Source organism: Thalassophryne amazonica, chromosome 4, assembly GCF_902500255.1.
Source record: "Thalassophryne amazonica chromosome 4, fThaAma1.1, whole genome shotgun sequence".
Taxonomy (NCBI): domain Eukaryota; kingdom Metazoa; phylum Chordata; class Actinopteri; order Batrachoidiformes; family Batrachoididae; genus Thalassophryne; species Thalassophryne amazonica.
In genome coordinates this window covers 45,946,073-45,965,939 of record NC_047106.1, presented here as the reverse complement: position 1 = coordinate 45,965,939, position 19,867 = coordinate 45,946,073, and the positions used below count along the sequence as shown (strand labels likewise).

The 19,867-nt window shown below is 39.4% G+C and overlaps 1 protein-coding gene across 1 annotated transcript; it reads right to left on the bottom strand.

Moving 5' to 3' along the window:
- Positions 1–1,603: 1,603 nt before the first annotated feature.
- On the bottom strand, positions 1,604–18,552 carry LOC117508155 (AP-1 complex subunit sigma-3-like). Its single transcript, XM_034167819.1, has 5 exons — positions 18,389–18,552; positions 11,049–11,227; positions 9,683–9,791; positions 1,887–2,024; positions 1,604–1,794 (listed from the first exon to the last, which is right to left on the bottom strand). The coding sequence occupies exons 1-5, from the start codon at positions 18,389–18,391 to the stop codon at positions 1,759–1,761; spliced, it is 465 nt and encodes a 154-aa protein (XP_034023710.1). The 5' UTR covers positions 18,392–18,552; the 3' UTR covers positions 1,604–1,758.
- Positions 18,553–19,867: the final 1,315 nt, after the last annotated feature.

The window sequence follows — 19,867 nt, the reverse complement described above, 5'->3', positions numbered from 1 at the left end:
TTTTAAAGAAAAAAAAATCCAGGTTTTGTTGCTCCATGACAGCAGACTCGTACATGTGACTCACCAGCCGTACACTTCAGTGCATACAACAAAACCAATGTTGGGCCCCTTAGATCCACTTGTGTTTTTGTACTTATTTCTTAAATGTGATTTTGTGTGACATATCTGAGGTTAATAAAGCATTGACTTTATTTTTGTCCTCACTGCGTCGTGTTTCATCATTTTTTTCAGGCGCACACAATGCAATTAATTTAAAAGTTCTGCTTTTTTTAATTAAAAAGACACAATTTCTGCTGCAGCGCAATCAGGTTCATAGGATTTGGACCGTGAGAGTTTTTTTGAAATATGGTGATACATAAATCAAACAAAATAAAAATTTTATGTAGCACCAACTAATGTTTTCAAGTTACTTAATAAAAAACAAAATTGTCGATGCCACTTAAAATTCTTTATTCAATAAGTTGTTTTTTTTTTGGAGTTCAATTCAACATTGGGTTTTACAGTGTGTAAAATAAAACAATCAAGATGTGCTTGTAGTATAGACTTTTAACTTTAATTCAAGGGGTTTAACAAAAATATAGCATTAAATATTTTAATTCATTACGACTATTTGTATGCACAATCCCTCCACTTACAAAGGTCATACTTTTAAGACAAACAAAACATAAGTACTGTCACGCATCTTTCAACAAGTCAATAAATATGTTTTGGACTTTATTTGCATCAGTTAGAGACATAAAAACAATAAGATACTGTAGGGTTAAATCAGACTGAAAGTAGACCTTTCTGACTGACCATGCAGGAAGGGAGGCTAGTGAGGGAAGCCACCAAGCTATTTAATGATCATTCTGAAGGAGTTACAGGCTTCTGTGTCTGTGATTAAAGAAACAATTTGTAGTGCAACTTTTACTTATTGCATCAACAAAGGATTTTCTTTCAAATGAGTTAAGTTTTAGGCACACTAAAATGCTTATTTTAAAAAAAATAGTGGTTCATTCCCCTAACCACCACCTCCTTTATCAGCTGGTCAATGACCAGATCAAATATTGAAAGGTCCTTCAAAAAAAACAAACAAACAAAAAAATAGTAAATACAAAATAACATACAATTTAATAAAAATCTAATCAGAGTTTCTTCCATGTAATTAATGAAACTGGGCAATTATATTGATGGATGCAGATCAATGGTGTTACACAACAAAATGTTTATTTTTCATTAGGTGAAAAAAAAGTCATTATTAGTTAGAACCTCTTCGAGCCTAAGCATGATTTATTTGCATGTGTACACCACAAACACCATGCACTGCCACATTCAAAATAATTTTATAAACCTAAGAAAACACTTGTAGAATAAAATTAAGTATTTTTAGTTAACTAAATCAGTAAATAAATGGTGCTGAAAAGTGGTCACAGATCTTCAGACCAAAGATCCTCAGTTGGGCTTCAGACCAGAGGATCACTCAGTTGGGCTTCAGACCAGAGGATCCTCAGTTGAAACCCCAGCCAGACTCGAAAATTACTAAGGGCCCCTGGGCAAGCTCCTTAATCCCCGAGTTGCTCCCGGTGTCTAGTGAGCACCTTGCATGCCAGCACCCTGACATCCATGTGTCTGTGTGAATGGGTGAATCGCAAGCATAATTGTAAAACCTCTGATGCAGATGGAAATGTGCTCTATAAATGCAGTCCATTTACCATATTTATATATAAAACGTTGCAGTAAATTACGTGAGGCGTTGGGACATTCTTATCTTCTGCTGGCTCAATAGACGGGTTTGCTCATGTACTCCTCCATTGTCTGTGATGATAGCAGTTACAGAATCAGATTACAAAACAGATAAAAATAAAAAAACTCATGTATGTTGAAAGTCTGTGAAATGTACATTCTACCTCCTGGAGTGTGTCAGACTCCTCCATTGCCACAGCCACTGCTGCTTTGGAAGGTTCTACAATTTCTCCTCCCATCAGGAATTCATCCAAGATAAAGTAGGCCTTCTCGAAGTTAAAAATGATATCCAGCTCACAGACCTAACACAATCATAAATTACAATAGAGATGAAATAAACCTCACTTTGTGTGGGAGGTTAATGTCAAAAGCTAATAAAATAAGAAAACAACTCTTTAGTCTAATTTTGACATCTGCGAAAAGTTCAAAAAACATTTTTAAAAAGTGGATTGAAATCTTGACAAAGGGAGGAGCCCAGTATTCACATTGAAATATAACATACTTTATTCTTGAAAAGATTCAGTATTTCCTCAAAAGTTTCATAATGATCAGCTGAAAAGTTTTTTTTTTTTTCTGTCATCCTGAAAACACCACTGATCATATAATAATATAGTACAGGTGGGAGAAATAATAAGTTATATTTAAGACAACAAATTTACAAAATCCAAATACAGAACAAAATCTAAAGTATCCATCTGGTTGGTAAGATTGATTATTCTATCAAGCTTTGTGTAAACTGACAAAATAACATTGCTGTAAAATTGACTGAAATGTTGAGAAGTGCCCCATCTTTAAAGAAAGTTGTAAAAAATGTGTAGAATCCACATCTGGATCCCAGTTACCACTGAAAAATAATGGATTCTTCCTATTGATAGGATTGATTATTCCACCAAATTTCATGCAGATTGGTGAGATATGTTTGAAAAAAATATGTTTGTGAAATGCCTACATGGTAAAAAGGAACAAGATAAAAAGATCATTATTATTTTTTGGTTAATTCTCTTGATCAGATTTATCGCTCCAGCAGTTGTCATACACATTGGCTGTTTTCAGTAAGCTTAAAGACAGTGATCACACAATCTGCTGGGTGGAGGGTAAAAAAGTTTAATTAAATTATATTGAATAAAATAACAAAATATTTTTAGAAAGAAAAATGAAGCAGCAAATGCATTTGGAATCTGATCAACACCAAATTTACAGTAGTGTTCAGAATAATAGTAGTGCTATGTGACTAAAAAGATTAATCCAGGTTTTGAGTAAAAAAAAGAAAAAAGAACAATTTACTCTCATCAGTCCACAAAATATTGTTATGTGTCGGACGCAGCCCGGAGAACCGACCAGCGGTTTGAAGGACCCAGTATAAAAATAAGCAGAGCATGGTACAAAGGATAACAGAGTTTAATGAACATAACAGTGCTGTGAAAAAATATAAAAGTGCGCGGTCTGGCGTGGTGGTTTGCGGTGCGCGTCCCAGCAGCGCCAACGGTCCGGAGCCAGAACCAACCCGGACCCAAGGACCCCGCCGACACCCCCCAGGTGGCCGCGACAAACCGAGTCTGTGAAGAAGGAATCATTATGTGAGTCCACACTCAACACACAGAGAGAACGCTTAAAGGTGCACAAACAGCAAACACTTCCTGGCTTAATTACTAATCAGCTTCCCACCCTGCAGGCATGGAACACCCAGTTCACAAAACTCCACTGCAGAGGAAGCTGATTACACGACCAACATACAGCTCAATATAATAAGGTGTGAGGGACACCACATTTACTGACTGTATAAATGTTAGTCACAAAATCTAACGTACCTCAGGAAGTGTGCTGACGAGCGTGAGACCTCACCCCCTCCTCTTTCACAGACCATGCATCAAACCTGGACGTTCTCTGCATCCACTGATGATGAGATGGCTCCCGAGACGACGACGATCTCACCCGTCTGGTCACAAGGTCGAGTCTCTAGCAAATACACACTGTGTACTCCAGTCTTAAATGCCACCATGTTCCAATCCATGTAGATGCACCACAGCTGTGAGTCCTGACGAGCCGCAGTGATCAGCCTCAGGTGATCAGGGTGAGGTCCTGATAAACTCAGCTACACAGCCACTCAGTCCCAAATGCAAGCCACCTGGAAGGAAAAACAAAAGACAGGACAAAAGACAGAAACAAAAAGGCAGCCAGGCCCCCCCAGCCATACAACAAATATTCCTCCATTTCTCTTTAGGCCAGTTGATGTGTTCTTTGGCAAATTGTACCTCTTCTGCACATGTCTTTTATTTAACAGAGGGACTTTGCGGGGGATTCTTGCAAATAAATTAGTTTCACACAGGCGTCTTCTAACTGCCACAGCACTTACAGGTAACTCCAGACTGTCTTTGATCTATCCTGGAGCTGATCAATGGGTGAGCCTTTGCCATTCTGGTTATTCTTCTATCCATTTTGATGGTTGTTTTCCATTTTCTTCCACGCGTCTCTGTTTTTTTTGTCCATTTAAAGCATTGGAGATCATTGTAGATGAACAGCCTATAATTTTTTTACACCTGCGTATACCTTTCCCCCTCTCCAATCAACTTTTTAATCAAACTACGCTGTTCTTCTGAACAATGTCTTGAACATCCCATTTTCCTCAGGCTTTCAAAGAGAAAAGCATGTTCAACAGGTGCTGGCTTCATCCTTAAATAGGGGACACCTGATTCACACCTGTTTGTTCCACAAAATTGACAAACTCACTGACTGAATGCCACACTACTATTATTGTGAACACCCCCTTTTCTACTTTTTTTTTTTACTAATAGCCCAATTTCATAGCCTTAAGAGTGTGCATATCATGAATGCTTGGTCTTGTTGGATTGTGAGAATCTACTGAATCTACTGGTACCTTGTTTCCCATGTAACAATAAGAAATATACTCAAAACCTGGATTAATCTTTTTAGTCACATAGCACTACTATTATTCTGAACACTACTGTATGTCTTTTTCTCTTAATACCAGTGCCCATTCCATAACATTTCTTAGAGATCAAATGAAAATATTTAGAGGAGTCCAGCTGTACTTGGCAGTGGCAACAACAAAATGCCAAAAAAATTAAGGACTAATGAATTAAAAAAAAATTTAAAAAGATAAAAACTTAAGCCTTAATTTCCTCTCTCACTTAATGTAATATTTTTCAGCTGTAGGCTTCACTTAGTATTTTAAGTAAACGTCATCCAAAAGATGTTAAAACGATACCACTCATGGACAGTAGGGGAGCCTTACTGGTTAAAAAGCCTCCAGAAGGAGGACAAGGACTTATTCACTGCAGCAGTATTGAGCAGCTGTTCAATGCCTGGATTATCATTGTGAGATTTTGTGCTGATTATTGTTTTTACTATAACAACAGTAAATGAAACGTGCAACAGTAAATGAAATGTCAGAACACCAGCAGTGACGTAACAAAAGGTGACCACTTATATTGTTCCACTAGCTGATTACCTGCTCCAGGGCAGGTTTGACTCAGACTGAAATGAAAACTTCATCTTCAACAACAGAAACTATCACCTCTCACCTATACCACTTCCCGACAGGTACTACTACTACTACTACTACTACTACCAAAGTGGCGCAATAGCCTATGTTACTCCCCGTATGTCAAAGTATACATGTGCCAAGTATGGCTCAATTCTGAGGTGCTGTTTGGACAGGAGAAGGACATATACACACATACCCTTAGTATACAGAAGATATTGAAATCAAAAAGTAGTAACAGAAAACAAATTGCTGGCTTTGTCTTTATATTGAAGTACAGCCTGATATTTTCATGTTATTTACAATTTTTCCATTCATTTTTATCTTAATTTCTGCCTCAAATTTATGAAATATACAAGTGATGAAATGTAAAGCATTTTCTTTTAAAGTTACAGCGTGTAGGATTTATTGTCATCTAGTGGTGAGGTTGCAGGACTGCACTATGTCACACTTGTAACGATGCTGTTTTTTCGTCATGTTTTCACTTGTTTAGTGACAGTGATTTTTGCTTTCTTGCCTTCTCTTGCTATAAGCAATATGCTCAAGCCAACATTTCACAAAAAAATTAATAAAAATTGAGGGTTCTCAAACTTGTTAGCCTGCACTAGCAATAAGTAGTAGACGCTTCTCTCCCCCCTGCCATCCCCTCATTACCCCATCCCCGTAGAGACGGTGCCTGCTCCCAGACTACCAATAAACAGCAAAAATCTATTTAAGCATAAAAATTCAAAAAGAAAAAATAATATAGCACCTTCAACTGCACCACAGACTAAAACAGTTAAATGTGGTCTATTAAACATTAGGTCTCTCTCTTCTAAGTCCCTGTTGGTAAATGATATAATAATTGATCAACATATTGATTTATTCTGCCTAACAGAAACCTGGTTACAGCAGGATGAATATGTTAGTTTAAATGAGTCAACACCCCCGAGTCACACTAACTGTCAGAATGCTCGTAGCACGGGCCGGGGCGGAGGATTAGCAGCAATCTTCCACTCCAGCTTATTAATTAATCAAAAACCCAGACAGAGCTTTAATTCATTTGAAAGCTTGTCTCTTAGTCTTGTCCATCCAAATTGGAAGTCCCAAAAACCAGTTTTATTTGTTATTATCTATCGTCCACCTGGTCGTTACTGTGAGTTTCTCTGTGAATTTTCAGACCTTTTGTCTGACTTAGTGCTTAGCTCAGATAAGATAATTATAGTGGGCGATTTTAACATCCACACAGATGCTGAGAATGACAGCCTCAACACTGCATTTAATCTATTATTAGACTCTATTGGCTTTGCTCAAAAAGTAAATGAGTCCACCCACCACTTTAATCATATCTTAGATCTTGTTCTGACTTATGGTATGGAAATAGAAGACTTAACAGTATTCCCTGAAAACTCCCTTCTGTCTGATCATTTCTTAATAACATTTACATTTACTCTGATGGACTACCCAGCAGTAGGGAATAAGTTTCATTACACTAGAAGTCTTTCAGAAAGCGCTGTAACTAGGTTTAAGGATATGATTCCTTCTTTATGTTCTCTAATGCCATATAACAACACAGTGCAGAGTAGCTACCTAAACTCTGTAAGGGAGATAGAGTATCTCGTCAATAGTTTTACATCCTCATTGAAGACAACTTTGGATGCTGTAGCTCCTCTGAAAAAGAGAGCTTTAAATCAGAAGTGTCTGACTCCGTGGTATAACTCACAAACTCGTAGCTTAAAGCAGATAACCCGTAAGTTGGAGAGGAAATGGCGTCTCACTAATTTAGAAGATCTTCACTTAGCCTGGAAAAAGAGTCTGTTGCTCTATAAAAAAGCCCTCCGTAAAGCTAGGACATCTTTCTACTCATCACTAATTGAAGAAAATAAGAACAACCCCAGGTTTCTTTTCAGCACTGTAGCCAGGCTGACAAAGAGTCAGAGCTCTATTGAGCTGAGTATTCCATTAACTTTAACTAGTAATGACTTCATGACTTTCTTTGCTAACAAAATTTTAACTATTAGAGAAAAAATTACTCATAACCATCCCAAAGACGTATCGTTATCTTTGGCTGCTTTCAGTGATGCCGGTATTTGGTTAGACTCTTTCTCTCCGATTGTTCTGTCTGAGTTATTTTCATTAGTTACTTCATCCAAACCATCAACATGTTTATTAGACCCCATTCCTACCAGGCTGCTCAAGGAAGCCCTACCATTATTTAATGCTTCGATCTTAAATATGATCAATCTATCTTTGTTAGTTGGCTATGTACCACAGGCTTTTAAGGTGGCAGTAATTAAACCATTACTTAAAAAGCCATCACTTGACCCAGCTATCTTAGCTAATTATAGGCCAATCTCCAACCTTCCTTTTCTCTCAAAAATTCTTGAAAGGGTAGTTGTAAAACAGCTAACTGATCATCTGCAGAGGAATGGTCTATTTGAAGAGTTTCAGTCAGGTTTTAGAATTCATCATAGTACAGAAACAGCATTAGTGAAGGTTACAAATGATCTTCTTATGGCCTCGGACAGTGGACTCATCTCTGTGCTTGTTCTGTTAGACCTCAGTGCTGCTTTTGATACTGTTGACCATAAAATTTTATTACAGAGATTAGAGCATGCCATAGGTATTAAAGGCACTGCGCTGCGGTGGTTTGAATCATATTTGTCTAATAGATTACAATTTGTTCATGTAAATGGGGAATCTTCTTCACAGACTAAAGTTAATTATGGAGTTCCACAAGGTTCTGTGCTAGGACCAATTTTATTCACTTTATATATGCTTCCCTTAGGCAGTATTATTAGACGGTATTGCTTAAATTTTCATTGTTACGCAGATGATACTCAGCTTTATCTATCCATGAAGCCAGAGGACACACACCAATTAGCTAAACTGCAGGATTGTCTTACAGACATAAAGACATGGATGACCTCTAATTTCCTGCTTTTAAACTCAGATAAAACTGAAGTTATTGTACTTGGCCCCACAAATCTTAGAAACATGGTGTCTAACCAGATCCTTACTCTGGATGGCATTACCCTGACCTCTAGTAATACTGTGAGAAATCTTGGAGTCATTTTTGATCAGGATATGTCATTCAAAGCGCATATTAAACAAATATGTAGGACTGCTTTTTTGCATTTACGCAATATCTCTAAAATTAGAAAGGTCTTGTCTCAGAGTGATGCTGAAAAACTAATTCATGCATTTATTTCCTCTAGGCTGGACTATTGTAATTCATTATTATCAGGTTGTCCTAAAAGTTCCCTAAAAAGCCTTCAGTTGGTTCAAAATGCTGCAGCTAGAGTACTGACGGGGACTGGAAGGAGAGAGCATATCTCACCCATATTGGCCTCTCTTCATTGGCTTCCTGTTAATTCTAGAATAGAATTTAAAATTATTCTTCTTACTTATAAGGTTTTGAATAATCAGGTCCCATCTTATCTTAGGGACCTCGTAGTACCATATCACCCCAATAGAGCGCTTCGCTCTCAGACTGCAGGCTTACTTGTAGTTCCTAGGGTTTGTAAGAGTAGAATGGGAGGCAGAGCCTTCAGCGTTCAGGCTCCTCTCCTGTGGAACCAGCTCCCAATTCAGATCAGGGAGACAGACACCCTCTCTACTTTTAAGATTAGGCTTAAAACTTTCCTTTTTGCTAAAGCTTATAGTTGGGGCTGGATCAGGTGACCCTGAACCATCCCTTAGTTATGCTGCTATAGACGTAGACTGCTGGGGGGTTCCCATGATGCACTGTTTCTTTCTCTTTTTGCTCTGTATGCACCACTCTGTATTTAATCATTAGTGATCGATCTCTGCTCCCCTCCACAGCATGTCTTTTTCCTGGTTCTCTCCCTCAGCCCCAACCAGTCCCAGCAGAAGACTGCCCCTCCCTGAGCCTGGTTCTGCTGGAGGTTTCTTCCTGTTAAAAGGGAGTTTTTCCTTCCCACTGTAGCCAAGTGCTTGCTCACAGGGGGTCGTTTTGACCGTTGGGGTTTTACATAATTATTGTATGGCCTTGCCTTACAATATAAAGCGCCTTGGGGCAACTGTTTGTTGTGATTTGGCGCTATATAAAAAAATTGATTGATTGACTGACTTTAAAGCGGAGCAAACAAATATACCACTTCTTTTTCCTTCAGTTTTCCAGCAGCACCGTAAAATGCAAAAGGTGGCGTAAGTATGTCCCTTTTGGGCTCCTGTATCAAAACAGCATCCTGCATGACAGGGTTAGCTACCATGTAGATATGAACGGCTCATTCTAAGCTTAAGAGAACACATCATTTCCTTGTTGCTGGAAATTACAGTGATGTGCAGATGGTTATAAATGCCGTATTCCATTTCTGATAATAAACGGCTAAATCCTACACACTGTAGCTTTAAGTACACTTCTGGAGGCAATACTGTCATCATATAAATCCTTGCTCAAGTCAGAACACCCCACAGTGTGAAAGTTTGTGTGCCATTATATTCAGGTTTGCTTACATTTCCAAAGTACTTATCCAGCAGCTCCACATATCTGTGCAATACTTCCAGTGTGAGCAGCTCGTTCTCCTGCTCCTCCAGACCAGCACAGAAATACAAACTGGCATACCTGCAGTTGTAAAAGTCAAAGGTTACTGAAATGTTGCCACAATGATGCAGCCACACCAGGTATGATGGCATGGATGTTCAGCATGTGAGTCTATGACTCCCTGTGGACAGGACACCAGTCTAGCACAGGACACTTCTCCAGCCACGGCCGGTTGTTGTAACACTGTGCAAAGCTTTACTCCGTGTGTCTGATGAAATACACACATACCTGGCACATGCAAGTTAATCATTTAACATCCACAGAATAAACAGTGATTTCAGTTTTACTGCTCACCACTTACAAAGCACGTACATTTACACTTGCCAGGGAAAAGACTGATGACTAAAGTTTGAAAAGTTATCCTGCAGAACACTGAAAACGCTTCAGGTAAAAAGGGCAGGTTGTTTTTTTGTTTTTGTTTTTTTGCCAGGAAATTATACAATGCGCTTAATTGAAAACCACTACTTTTGGAATAAAATGTTAAAATAAATGGGATAAAAAAAATCAACATAAATATGTGCTGCTGCAGAAATTTAATTGTAATATAACCTTCAAATCAAATTGAAGTTATTGAACATGAAGGTGAAATAAGATACTTTAACTTCAACTACAGCAATTAAACAGTAGTTGCAGAGGACGTAACCTTTAACCTTGTAAGTCATCACTAAATAATCTCCTCTGGAGGGAGGAAACGATCTGACGTGTTGGCCTTTTATTGGACACTGTTTCATATTTTATCAGCTTATTTTTGCACAGAGATAATCAAAAGCTGCATTATTGCTGGGAAGAGCTCTGAGTCATGAGGTCACTGCGCTGGTGTTTGGTGATGTTGAAGTCTTTGCAGGAGAACGAAGGTCCAAGTCTCTAGGATCCTGGTGCTTCCTGTCTTACTGAGTGGTTGTGAAACTTGGATGCTAACCAGTGATCAAAGTTGACCACGGGATGTCTTTGGTACTAGGTCTCCTCAGAGGATGTTTGGGTACTGCTTTAACGACTTCATGTCAAACGAGTGGTTGCTTCTGGAGGCTAAGATGAAGAGTAGAACTTGCATTGTGAGGGAGTGTCAGTGTGGTGCATTTGTTTATCTGTGAGTGATCTCACAGGTGCCTGAGTGTTGAGGAACCCAGTGCATGCTCCCAGACTTGACTTGACTCTGAGACAATACAGATAAGCGTCTTGTCCAGGGGACAGGGACAGGTAGACAGGTAGCGCTTGAGGAATTAAAAACGTAACAAGAATGAAGAAAGGGGACATTTTTAAGAGTATTCTCAGAGTTACCGCTTATAAACAATTTTCAGGTCCCTCCAATGGAGGAAGTTGCAGGAACGTGCTGGACGAGCCAACACCATCATCATCATGTCCCTGATCACCTTCTTCTTCTCCCGGTCACTTAACGTTATGAACCATTTCTGCAGGCGCAGCTTCCCCTGGCGGCTGAACAACAACAGGAAGTGGATCTAAAAAGAGCAGGAAGTGGGGGAAAAAAACAAGTGTACTGAATTGAAGACTTTTTGTCAGCTCAGCAATATTAAGACTTAAGCAAAGATCAAACATCATGTGTTATGTGAAGTGCAGTCCGGGTCATATACATATATTTGGATATTGACAAGCTTTTTTTTCTTTTGATGTTTATTACAGTGTCTTAGACTTGAAACTGGAACTGCTTGAAATGTGACAGTAACCACATCCACATGTGCTGACGAGTGTAAGAATTGCAGCACTGTTTGCGTGGTCCACCATTCTTAAGAGTCAAGTGTAGTTGCGCAATTAGTCATGCAGTTTCATATTTGTGTTCATCTCTCAGTATTTCATTTAAATCTCAGCAGATAAAAAGCCCACAGTTGATTTCACATCTTCACCGTTTCCATGATTTGGATGTAGTGACCTAACATTTGAACCTGAGCCTGTACAACCATCTTCATCATCCCCATCTGCAGATTATTGCATGGGTTTGTCTGGGCTGAAGTGCAGGGGCCCTAAATCATATGGGGCCCTATATTTTGGCAGCACAGTGGCTTAGTGGTTAACACTGTTACCTTACAGCAAGAAGGTCATGGGATCAATTCCCACCTGTGACCTTTCTGTGTGGAGTTTTGCATGTTCTCACCATGTCTTACCTCAGGCTCTCACATCAAAAGACATACAGGTTAGGGGATTGGAAACTTTGTAATTGTCCAGGTCTCCCTTGCAAAAGAGATCGCGATCTAAATGGGACTAACCTGGTTACATAAAGGTTAAATAAAATTCATTTTTCCCCAAAAGATGAAAATAATAATAATAATAATAATAATAATAATAATAATAGGAGTGAAGCATCGTGCAGGCGGTGTTTTTTGTTGAAGACCATCATGGTACAGGGCATCCTAAACAGGAAGTACCAATTTTCAAATCCACAGTAAAACAGGAAATGTTCAATGTCAAACACTTCCTGGACGTGACAGACGAGATCCTATGGAATCTCGTAGGAACTCAGTGGTAAGCTCACACTCAAACAGGAAGTGCCAATTATCAGTCACAGTGAAACAGGAAAATGTTTGAACACCTTCCTGGCATGGGTGGAGCTAGAACGGAGGCCGGGGTTTCACTGGACTCCTCTGTAATCTGATTGGACAGAGATGATTGACATGTCACAGCACCACCACGTCTGGTTTGAAAGAGCTGCATTTTCAAATCAGTGAGTCACAGTGACTGCTAGGTTCCTCCTGTCCAGTAGTTTTGTGCTGTGTACCACAAAAAGGTTCTAAACCACCTTAGTAGAAGAAGAAAAATAGTTTGCTTCAGATTTGAACTGCACACGTCATTTGAACTATGGAACTTCTAATCACATCAAATTTATATTGGTGAGTAAACAACCATATTTCATGCCAGAAATGAGGTCCAGGTTATTAAAAGCAGCTTTCTCCTTAATCAGGTTGCCTTACATACTACACATGTTTAAGCTAACAGACAGCAGCTGGTTCATGCTCTGTTGGCTTATTAGTGCAGCAGATAACTGAAACAATCCTTCAAATGGTGATACAAGCACACATTCAGCACAAATACAGCTGGAGCAAAATTAATGAGCAACTTTAACTTTTGACCCCTGTACAAACTGAAACTGACCTTTGTCACCATTCCTGCTGCTTTTACCTCATAACTCCATAACATTCAGTCACAGATTATCAATGTATAGCTTTCTTGACAGAAAGTACATGAATGATGAAAGCTAGATTTGATGTTTTTGGTGAAAGAAACTTTTGTATTTCTTCATATTAATGTAAACAAAATCCAAGACATCGAGGCTGTCAATAAAGTAACGGTCCTTTTTATTTTTTTTCAAAACTATATGGATTCATTCATATGTTTTTACGTCAGACATGCTTGAACCCTAGTGCGACATGCGTGAGTTTTTTTCCACGCCTGCGGTGACGTCATTCGCCTGTGAGCACTCCTGTGGGAGGAGTCGTCCAGCCCCTCGTCAGAATTCCTTGTCTGAGAAAGTTGCTGAGAGACTGGCGCTTTGTTTGATCAAAATTTTTTTCTAAACCTGTGAGACACATCGAATCTGGACACGGTTGGAAAAATTAAGCTGGTTTTCAGTGAAAATTTTAACGGCTGATGAGAGATTTTGAGGTGATTCTGTCGCTTTAAGGACTTCCCACGGTGCGAGACGTCGCGCAGCGCTCTCAGGCGCCGTCATCAGCCTGTTCAATCTGAAAACCTCCCACATTTCAGGCTCTATTGATCCAGGACGTCATGAGAGAACAGAGAAGTTTCAGAAGAAGTTTGGTTCAGCATTTTATCCGGATATTGCCACTGTTAAAGGAGATTTTTTTAATGAAAGACGTGCGGACGCAGCCGACGCGGTGTGGCGGCCACAGGAAAAAACACCCTCCGTGTTGATAACCATTTGTAAAATCCAGGCGGCTTTTGATGGCTTTCAGTGGAGTGAGTATATGAGAAATTGTTTAACAGCTGGACATTGTCCAACTTGTCCTTAAGGCTTTCAACGGAGGTGTTTTTCCTGTGGCGGAGCATCGCGGCGGCTGCGTCCCGACGCGCGGATCCGTCCGCACGTCTTTCATTAAAAAATCTCCTTTAACAGTGGAATATCCGGATAAAATGCTGAACCCGACTTCTTCTGAAACTTCTCTGTTCTCTCACGACGTCCTGGATCAATAGAACCTGAAATGTGGAGGTTTTCAGCTTGAACAGGCTGACGACGGCGGCTGAGAGCGCTGCGTCACGTCTCGCACCGTGAAAAGTCCTTAAAGCGACAGTCTCACCTCAAAATCTCTCATCAGCCATTAAAATTTTCACTGAAAACCATGCTTAATTTTTCAAACCGTGTCCCACTTCGATGTGTTTCACAGGTTTAGAAAAAATTTTGATAAACAACGCGCAGTCTCTCAGCAACTTCTCAGACAAAGGAATTCCGACGAGGGGCTGGACGACTCCTCCCACAAGGAGTGCTCACAGGCGAATGAACGTCACCGACAGGCGTGGAAAAACTCACGCATGCGCACGAGGGTTCAAGCATGTCTGACATAAAAAACATATGAATGAAATCCATATAGTTCTTGAAAAAAATAAAAAGGACCGTTATTTTATTGACAGCCCTCGTATTCAGTGACTTGGAAATGTTCATGTTTCCATCCCCTGACTTGTCTAAAAAAAACTGGCAATAAAACTGATTATTATTTACAGGTTTTATCAGGTTTTAGAGATTGCTTTCAGTTTGAGATTGAGGAAGATAATTTTCAATTTTTTTTTTCAAATTATTTTTATTCTTTATTTTTTGTATTTCTTGTATTTAAAATGGCATAAACAAATTAAAATGTGTGAATTTCAGTGTTCCAATACTTTTGGAGGGCAAAGTATCCTAACCTTATTATGAGTGCAAAATGAGTGTGGTATTATTACTGTTTGTTTAAGAATTGTTTAATTTTCACTGTTGCTGCACTTTGTGTCAATCATATTCATATCGTATATCATATGATATGAAAATTCAGTAAGGTATATCTTCTATTATACATTCCAAATCTAAGGTGGAAACTTCATTGTGTTTACTAAGGTACACTAAATATCTTTTAAAAAAAAAAAAGAAAGAAAGGTAGAGCCACTTAGGTGCCTGGTCTTGAGAACCAGGGAGTGTAGGTTGAAAAAGCTTTTTTTATCCCATGGGAACTCTCCCTGCCTACCTAAGCGGCTCAAGATATGGACAGCATGTGTATATAAGTGACATTTACATGACAATTTATATGACAGTATTGAGATATGATAATGTGGGCATATTGTACAGCCTACTGTCAACTAGCTGAAACACTGAATATTAATTTACATCTACATTAAAAAAAATACTTAAAGTGGCAGGGGGTTAAGAGGCCTGTAATTAGGGGGGGTCAGCTGAAAAGCAAAAAAGAAAAATGGCTTAAAAAGGTGGAGTGTATGGGGGGCAGAGGCCCTCCAGAAGCTGAAAGGCAAAATAAGGAAAATGCCTAAAAAGGTGGGGATCTGGGGGGTGGAGCCCCCCCCCCCAGAAGCTAAAAGATTTTAGTCATGCTCATGCTCCCAAGAAACCATTTTGCTGAAAAAAAGTCTGAAGCACCTAAAGGACATGGATAGATGGCGAGGAGCTTTTCCAAGTATGTGAGAGGCAAATAAAGAAAAATGCTTAAAAAACACGGGGAGTCTGAAAGCTGAAAGGTTTTTGCCATTACTAATGCTCCCTGAAGCATTTACTCAAAATAAAGTCTGAAGGACCTAATTGACATGGTGAGATGCTGACGAGCTTCGCTCATTCATGTCCACGACCTATGCATATTAATAATAGTAATAATAATAGGGGAGGCTTAAAGTTGTCTCCCACTGAGGATTTTTGATAACTGATCATGCACTGTTTTGCACTGTCAATTAGAGCCTGAAATCGGATGAAATCAGTGATAAAAGTAGCATTGTAGAACATTCAGGAACAATCAGGAAAGTTTTAAATTTGTGACATTGGGATACATTGTGATCCAAAATAGTGAATAATCTGATTTAGCTTGGCTTCAGTTGGGTGTTTCAACAGGACAATGAAACCCAAACACACACCAAACTGGTGGGTTGGAAAAAACAGGCTAGCATTAAGCTTCTAGATTGGCCTTCCCAAAGCCCCGGTCTCAACCTGACTGAAACTGTGGATTATGTATAAAAGCTAAGTCTATGCCAGGAAACCAAACAATTAAAAGAACACACATACACACACATATATATGTTCAGAATAATAGTAGTGCTATGTGACTAAAAAGATTAATCCAGGTTTTGAGTATATTTCTTATTGTTACATGGGAAACAAGGTACCAGTAGATTCAGTAGATTCTCACAAATCCAACAAGACCAAGCATTCATGATATGCACACTCTTAAGGCCATGAAATTGGGCTATTAGTAACAAAAAGTAGAAAAGGGGGTGTTCACAATAATAGTAGCATCTGCTGTTGACACTACAAACTCAAAACTATTATGTTCAAACTGCTTTTTTAGCAATCCTGTGAATCACCTAAACTAGTATTTAGTTGTATAACCACAGTTTTTCATGATTTCTTCACATCTGCAAGGCATTAATTTTGTTGGTTTGGAACCAAGATTTTGCTTGTTTACTAGTGTGCTTGGGGTCATTGTCTTGTTGAAACACCCATTTCAAGGGCATGTCCTCTTCAGCATAAGGCAACATGACCTCTTCAAGTATTGTGACATATCCAAACTGATCCATGATACCTGGTATGCGATATATAGGCCCAACACCATAGTAGGAGAAACATGCCCATACCATGATGCTTGCACCACCATGCTTCACTGTCTTCACTGTGAACTGTGGCTTGAATTCAGAGTTTGGGGGTCCTCTCACAAACTGTCTGCAGCCCTTGGACCCAAAAAGAACAATTTTACTCTCATCAGTCCACAAAATATTCCTCCATTTCTCTTTAGGCCAGTTGATGTGTTCTTTGGCAAATTGTAACCTCTTCTGCACATGTCTTTTATTTAACAGAGGGACTTTGCGGGGGATTCTTGTAAATAAATTAGCTTCACACAGGCGTCTTCTGTCACAGCACTTACAGGTAACTCCAGACTGTCTTTGATCATCCTGGAGCTGATCAATGGGTGAGCCTTTGCCATTCTGGTTATTCTTCTATCCATTTTGATGGTTATTTTCCGTTTTCTTCCACGCGTCTGTTTTTTTTGTCCATTTTAAAGCATTGGTGATCATTGTAGATGAACAGCCTATAATTTTTTGCACCTGCGTATAAGTTTTCCCCTCTCCAATCAACTTTTTAATCAAACTACGCTGTTCTTCTGAACAATGTCTTGAACGTCCCATTTTCTTCAGGCTTTCAAAGAGAAAAGCATGTTCAACAGGTGCTGGCTCCATCCTTAAATAGGGGACACCTGATTCACACCTGTTCTACAAAATTGACGAACTCACTGACTGAATGCCACACTACTATTATTGTGAACAGTTTGAACATAATAGTTTTGAGTTTGTAGTGTCAACAGCAGATGCTACTATTATTGTGAACACCCCCTTTTCTACTTTTTGTTACTAATAGCCCAATTTCATGGCCTTAAGAGTGTGCATATCATGAATGCTTGGTCTTGTTGGATTTGTGAGAATCTACTGAATCTACTGGTACCTTGTTTCCCATGTAACAATAAGAAATATACTCAAAACCTGGATTAATCTTTTTCGTCACATAGCACTACTATTATTCTGAACACTACTGTGTATATATATATATATATATATATATATATATATATATAGAGATATACACACACACAACCAACAGAGAAAATTAGACATAGTCTAAAGTGAAAGCATGCAAACTCAATACATACACATGCAAAAAAACACATCCAGTCTCATATGACTTCCTCCTTCAGTCTGAGCTGCAACCAAAAAACAAAAGCACAAGTGGCTGTTGCACCCAACAGCAGTTATGTTCCAGAATGATAAATGAAAACTGGCAGTGAACTCTAACCTGCATGTGTGACCTCTCCGTGCAGGAACACACTGAAAACAAATACAAGTGTTGCGTAAGGTTCCTTAAAGGGGTGGGGGGGGGGGGGGTTGCCCTGAGGCACAGCCTTTGGCTACACAAAGCCTACTGCAGCACATGTCTATGGAAGCTAGGATGGGAAAAAAAAAGTTCAACTGTGATTAATTTAACATATTGTTTAAATCTTAAATGGGTGAACATTCAATGGATTCAAAGAAAAGACCAAAGGTTTGCATGAATTTGCTTGAAAGGTCATACACTGTGTTTGACATTCACTCTTTGTGTGTGTGCGTGTGAGATAAAACAGAAATTGTAAATTATTCAGATGTATTTTCCTGGAGTTTCCACTTGTTACAGCAGTTTGGAGCTTTTGAATCAAAGCAGAATAAAGCTGTAGGGAGGTGACCTTTGATTAAGGAAGTCCTTGTGCAAAAAAAACTATAGCTGGAGAAAAGTAAGAATATTTATTCAGTGTTTTAATGTCACTATTTCATTAAAAAAAAAAACTATTTGAGAACATTATACAATTTACTTAATGCTTGCAACATTGTGTCTTGTACAGGTGTTTACACTAACATCAGAGAGCATGAATCAGACTCACCATTTTACCAGCAGAAGTCCCCTCTTGAAAATCCCACCTTAATAATTCTGGTCCTCGTGTTCGAGTCAAAATCTGCCGTCTTTTAGGTGCATGGGATGAGGTGACATAGCTGACTCTTCTCAGAAATCAGTGCGCTCACCTTCTCCAGTCAGAGCCGCACCCTGCTGTGTCTGATTGGGTACTGAAGAGCCACTGAGCTCACACACAGGTGGCTCAGTAAGTGCACAGTGTGCAGAAGGTGCAAAGGGTGTGCAGAGTGTGTGTAGAAAGCACAGAGTGCAGAGGGTGTGCACTGTGCACAGTATGTCCACTGTCCGCAGTATACAGAGCGTATGGTGCATCCAGAAACTATTCACTTTTTCCACATATTGTTATGTTACAGCCTTATTCCAAAATGGATGAGATTTTTTTTGCCCTCAAAATGTACACACAATACCCCATAATGACAAAGTGAAAAAAGATTTTTGTTTTTGTTTTGTTTTTGTATTTTTTCAAATTTAGTAAAAACAAAGAAACAACAAAAAAAAGAAAAACCTAAGAAATCACATGTACATAAGTACGTATTCACAGTATTCACATAATTGAGCTCAGGTGCATCTGTTTCCACTGATCATCCTTGAGACATTTCTGCAGCTAAACTGAAGTCCAACTGGAGTAAATGCAGTTGATTGGAAAGGGACACACCTGTCTACATGTAAGGTCCCACAGTTGACAGTATATATCAGAGCACAAACTAAACATGAAGTCAAAGGAATTGTCTGTAGACCTCCAAGACAGGATAGTCTCAAGGCACAAATCTCGGGAAGGGTATAGAAACATTTCTACTGCTTTGAAGGTCCAATGAGCACAGTGACCTCCATCATCCATAAATGGAATAAGTTTGGATCACCAGGACTCTTCCTAGAGTTCGCCACCTGTCTAAAATGGGCGACCGGGGGAGAAGGGCCTTAGTCAGAGAGGTGACCAAGAACCCAATGGTCACTCTGTTAGAGTCATTCCTCTGTGGAGAGAGGAGAACCTGCCACAAGGACAACCATCTCTGCAGAAATCCACCAATCAGGCCTTTATGGTAACGTGGCCAGACGGAAGCCACTCCTTATTAAAAGGCACCTGGCAGCTCACCTGCAGTTTACCAAAAAAAAAAAAAAAATGACCGGAAGGACTCTCAGACATGAAAAATTCTCTGGTCTGATGAGGCAAAGATTGACCTCTTTGGCATGAATGCCAGGTATCATGTTTGGAGGAAACCAGGCAGGAAACCAGGTTTGAGTGGCCCAGCCAGAACCCAGACCTGAATCTGATTGAACATCTCTGGAGAGATCTGAAAATGGCTGTGTACCGATGCTCCCCCCATCCAACCTGATGGAGCTTGAGAGGTGCTACAAAAAGAAATGGGCAAAACTGCAAAAAGATAGGTGCACCAAGCTTGTGGCATCAACTTCAAGAAGACCTGAGACTGTAATTATTGCCAAAGGTGTG

Coding starts and splice junctions, on each gene's coding strand:
- LOC117508155 (XM_034167819.1), bottom strand. Junction 2,025..9,682: donor TGGATAAGTACTTTGGAAAT/GTAAGCAAACCT, acceptor TGATTGTGTTAG/GTCTGTGAGCTGGATATCAT. Junction 1,795..1,886: donor AGTCTGACACACTCCAGGAG/GTAGAATGTACA, acceptor CTATCATCACAG/ACAATGGAGGAGTACATGAG.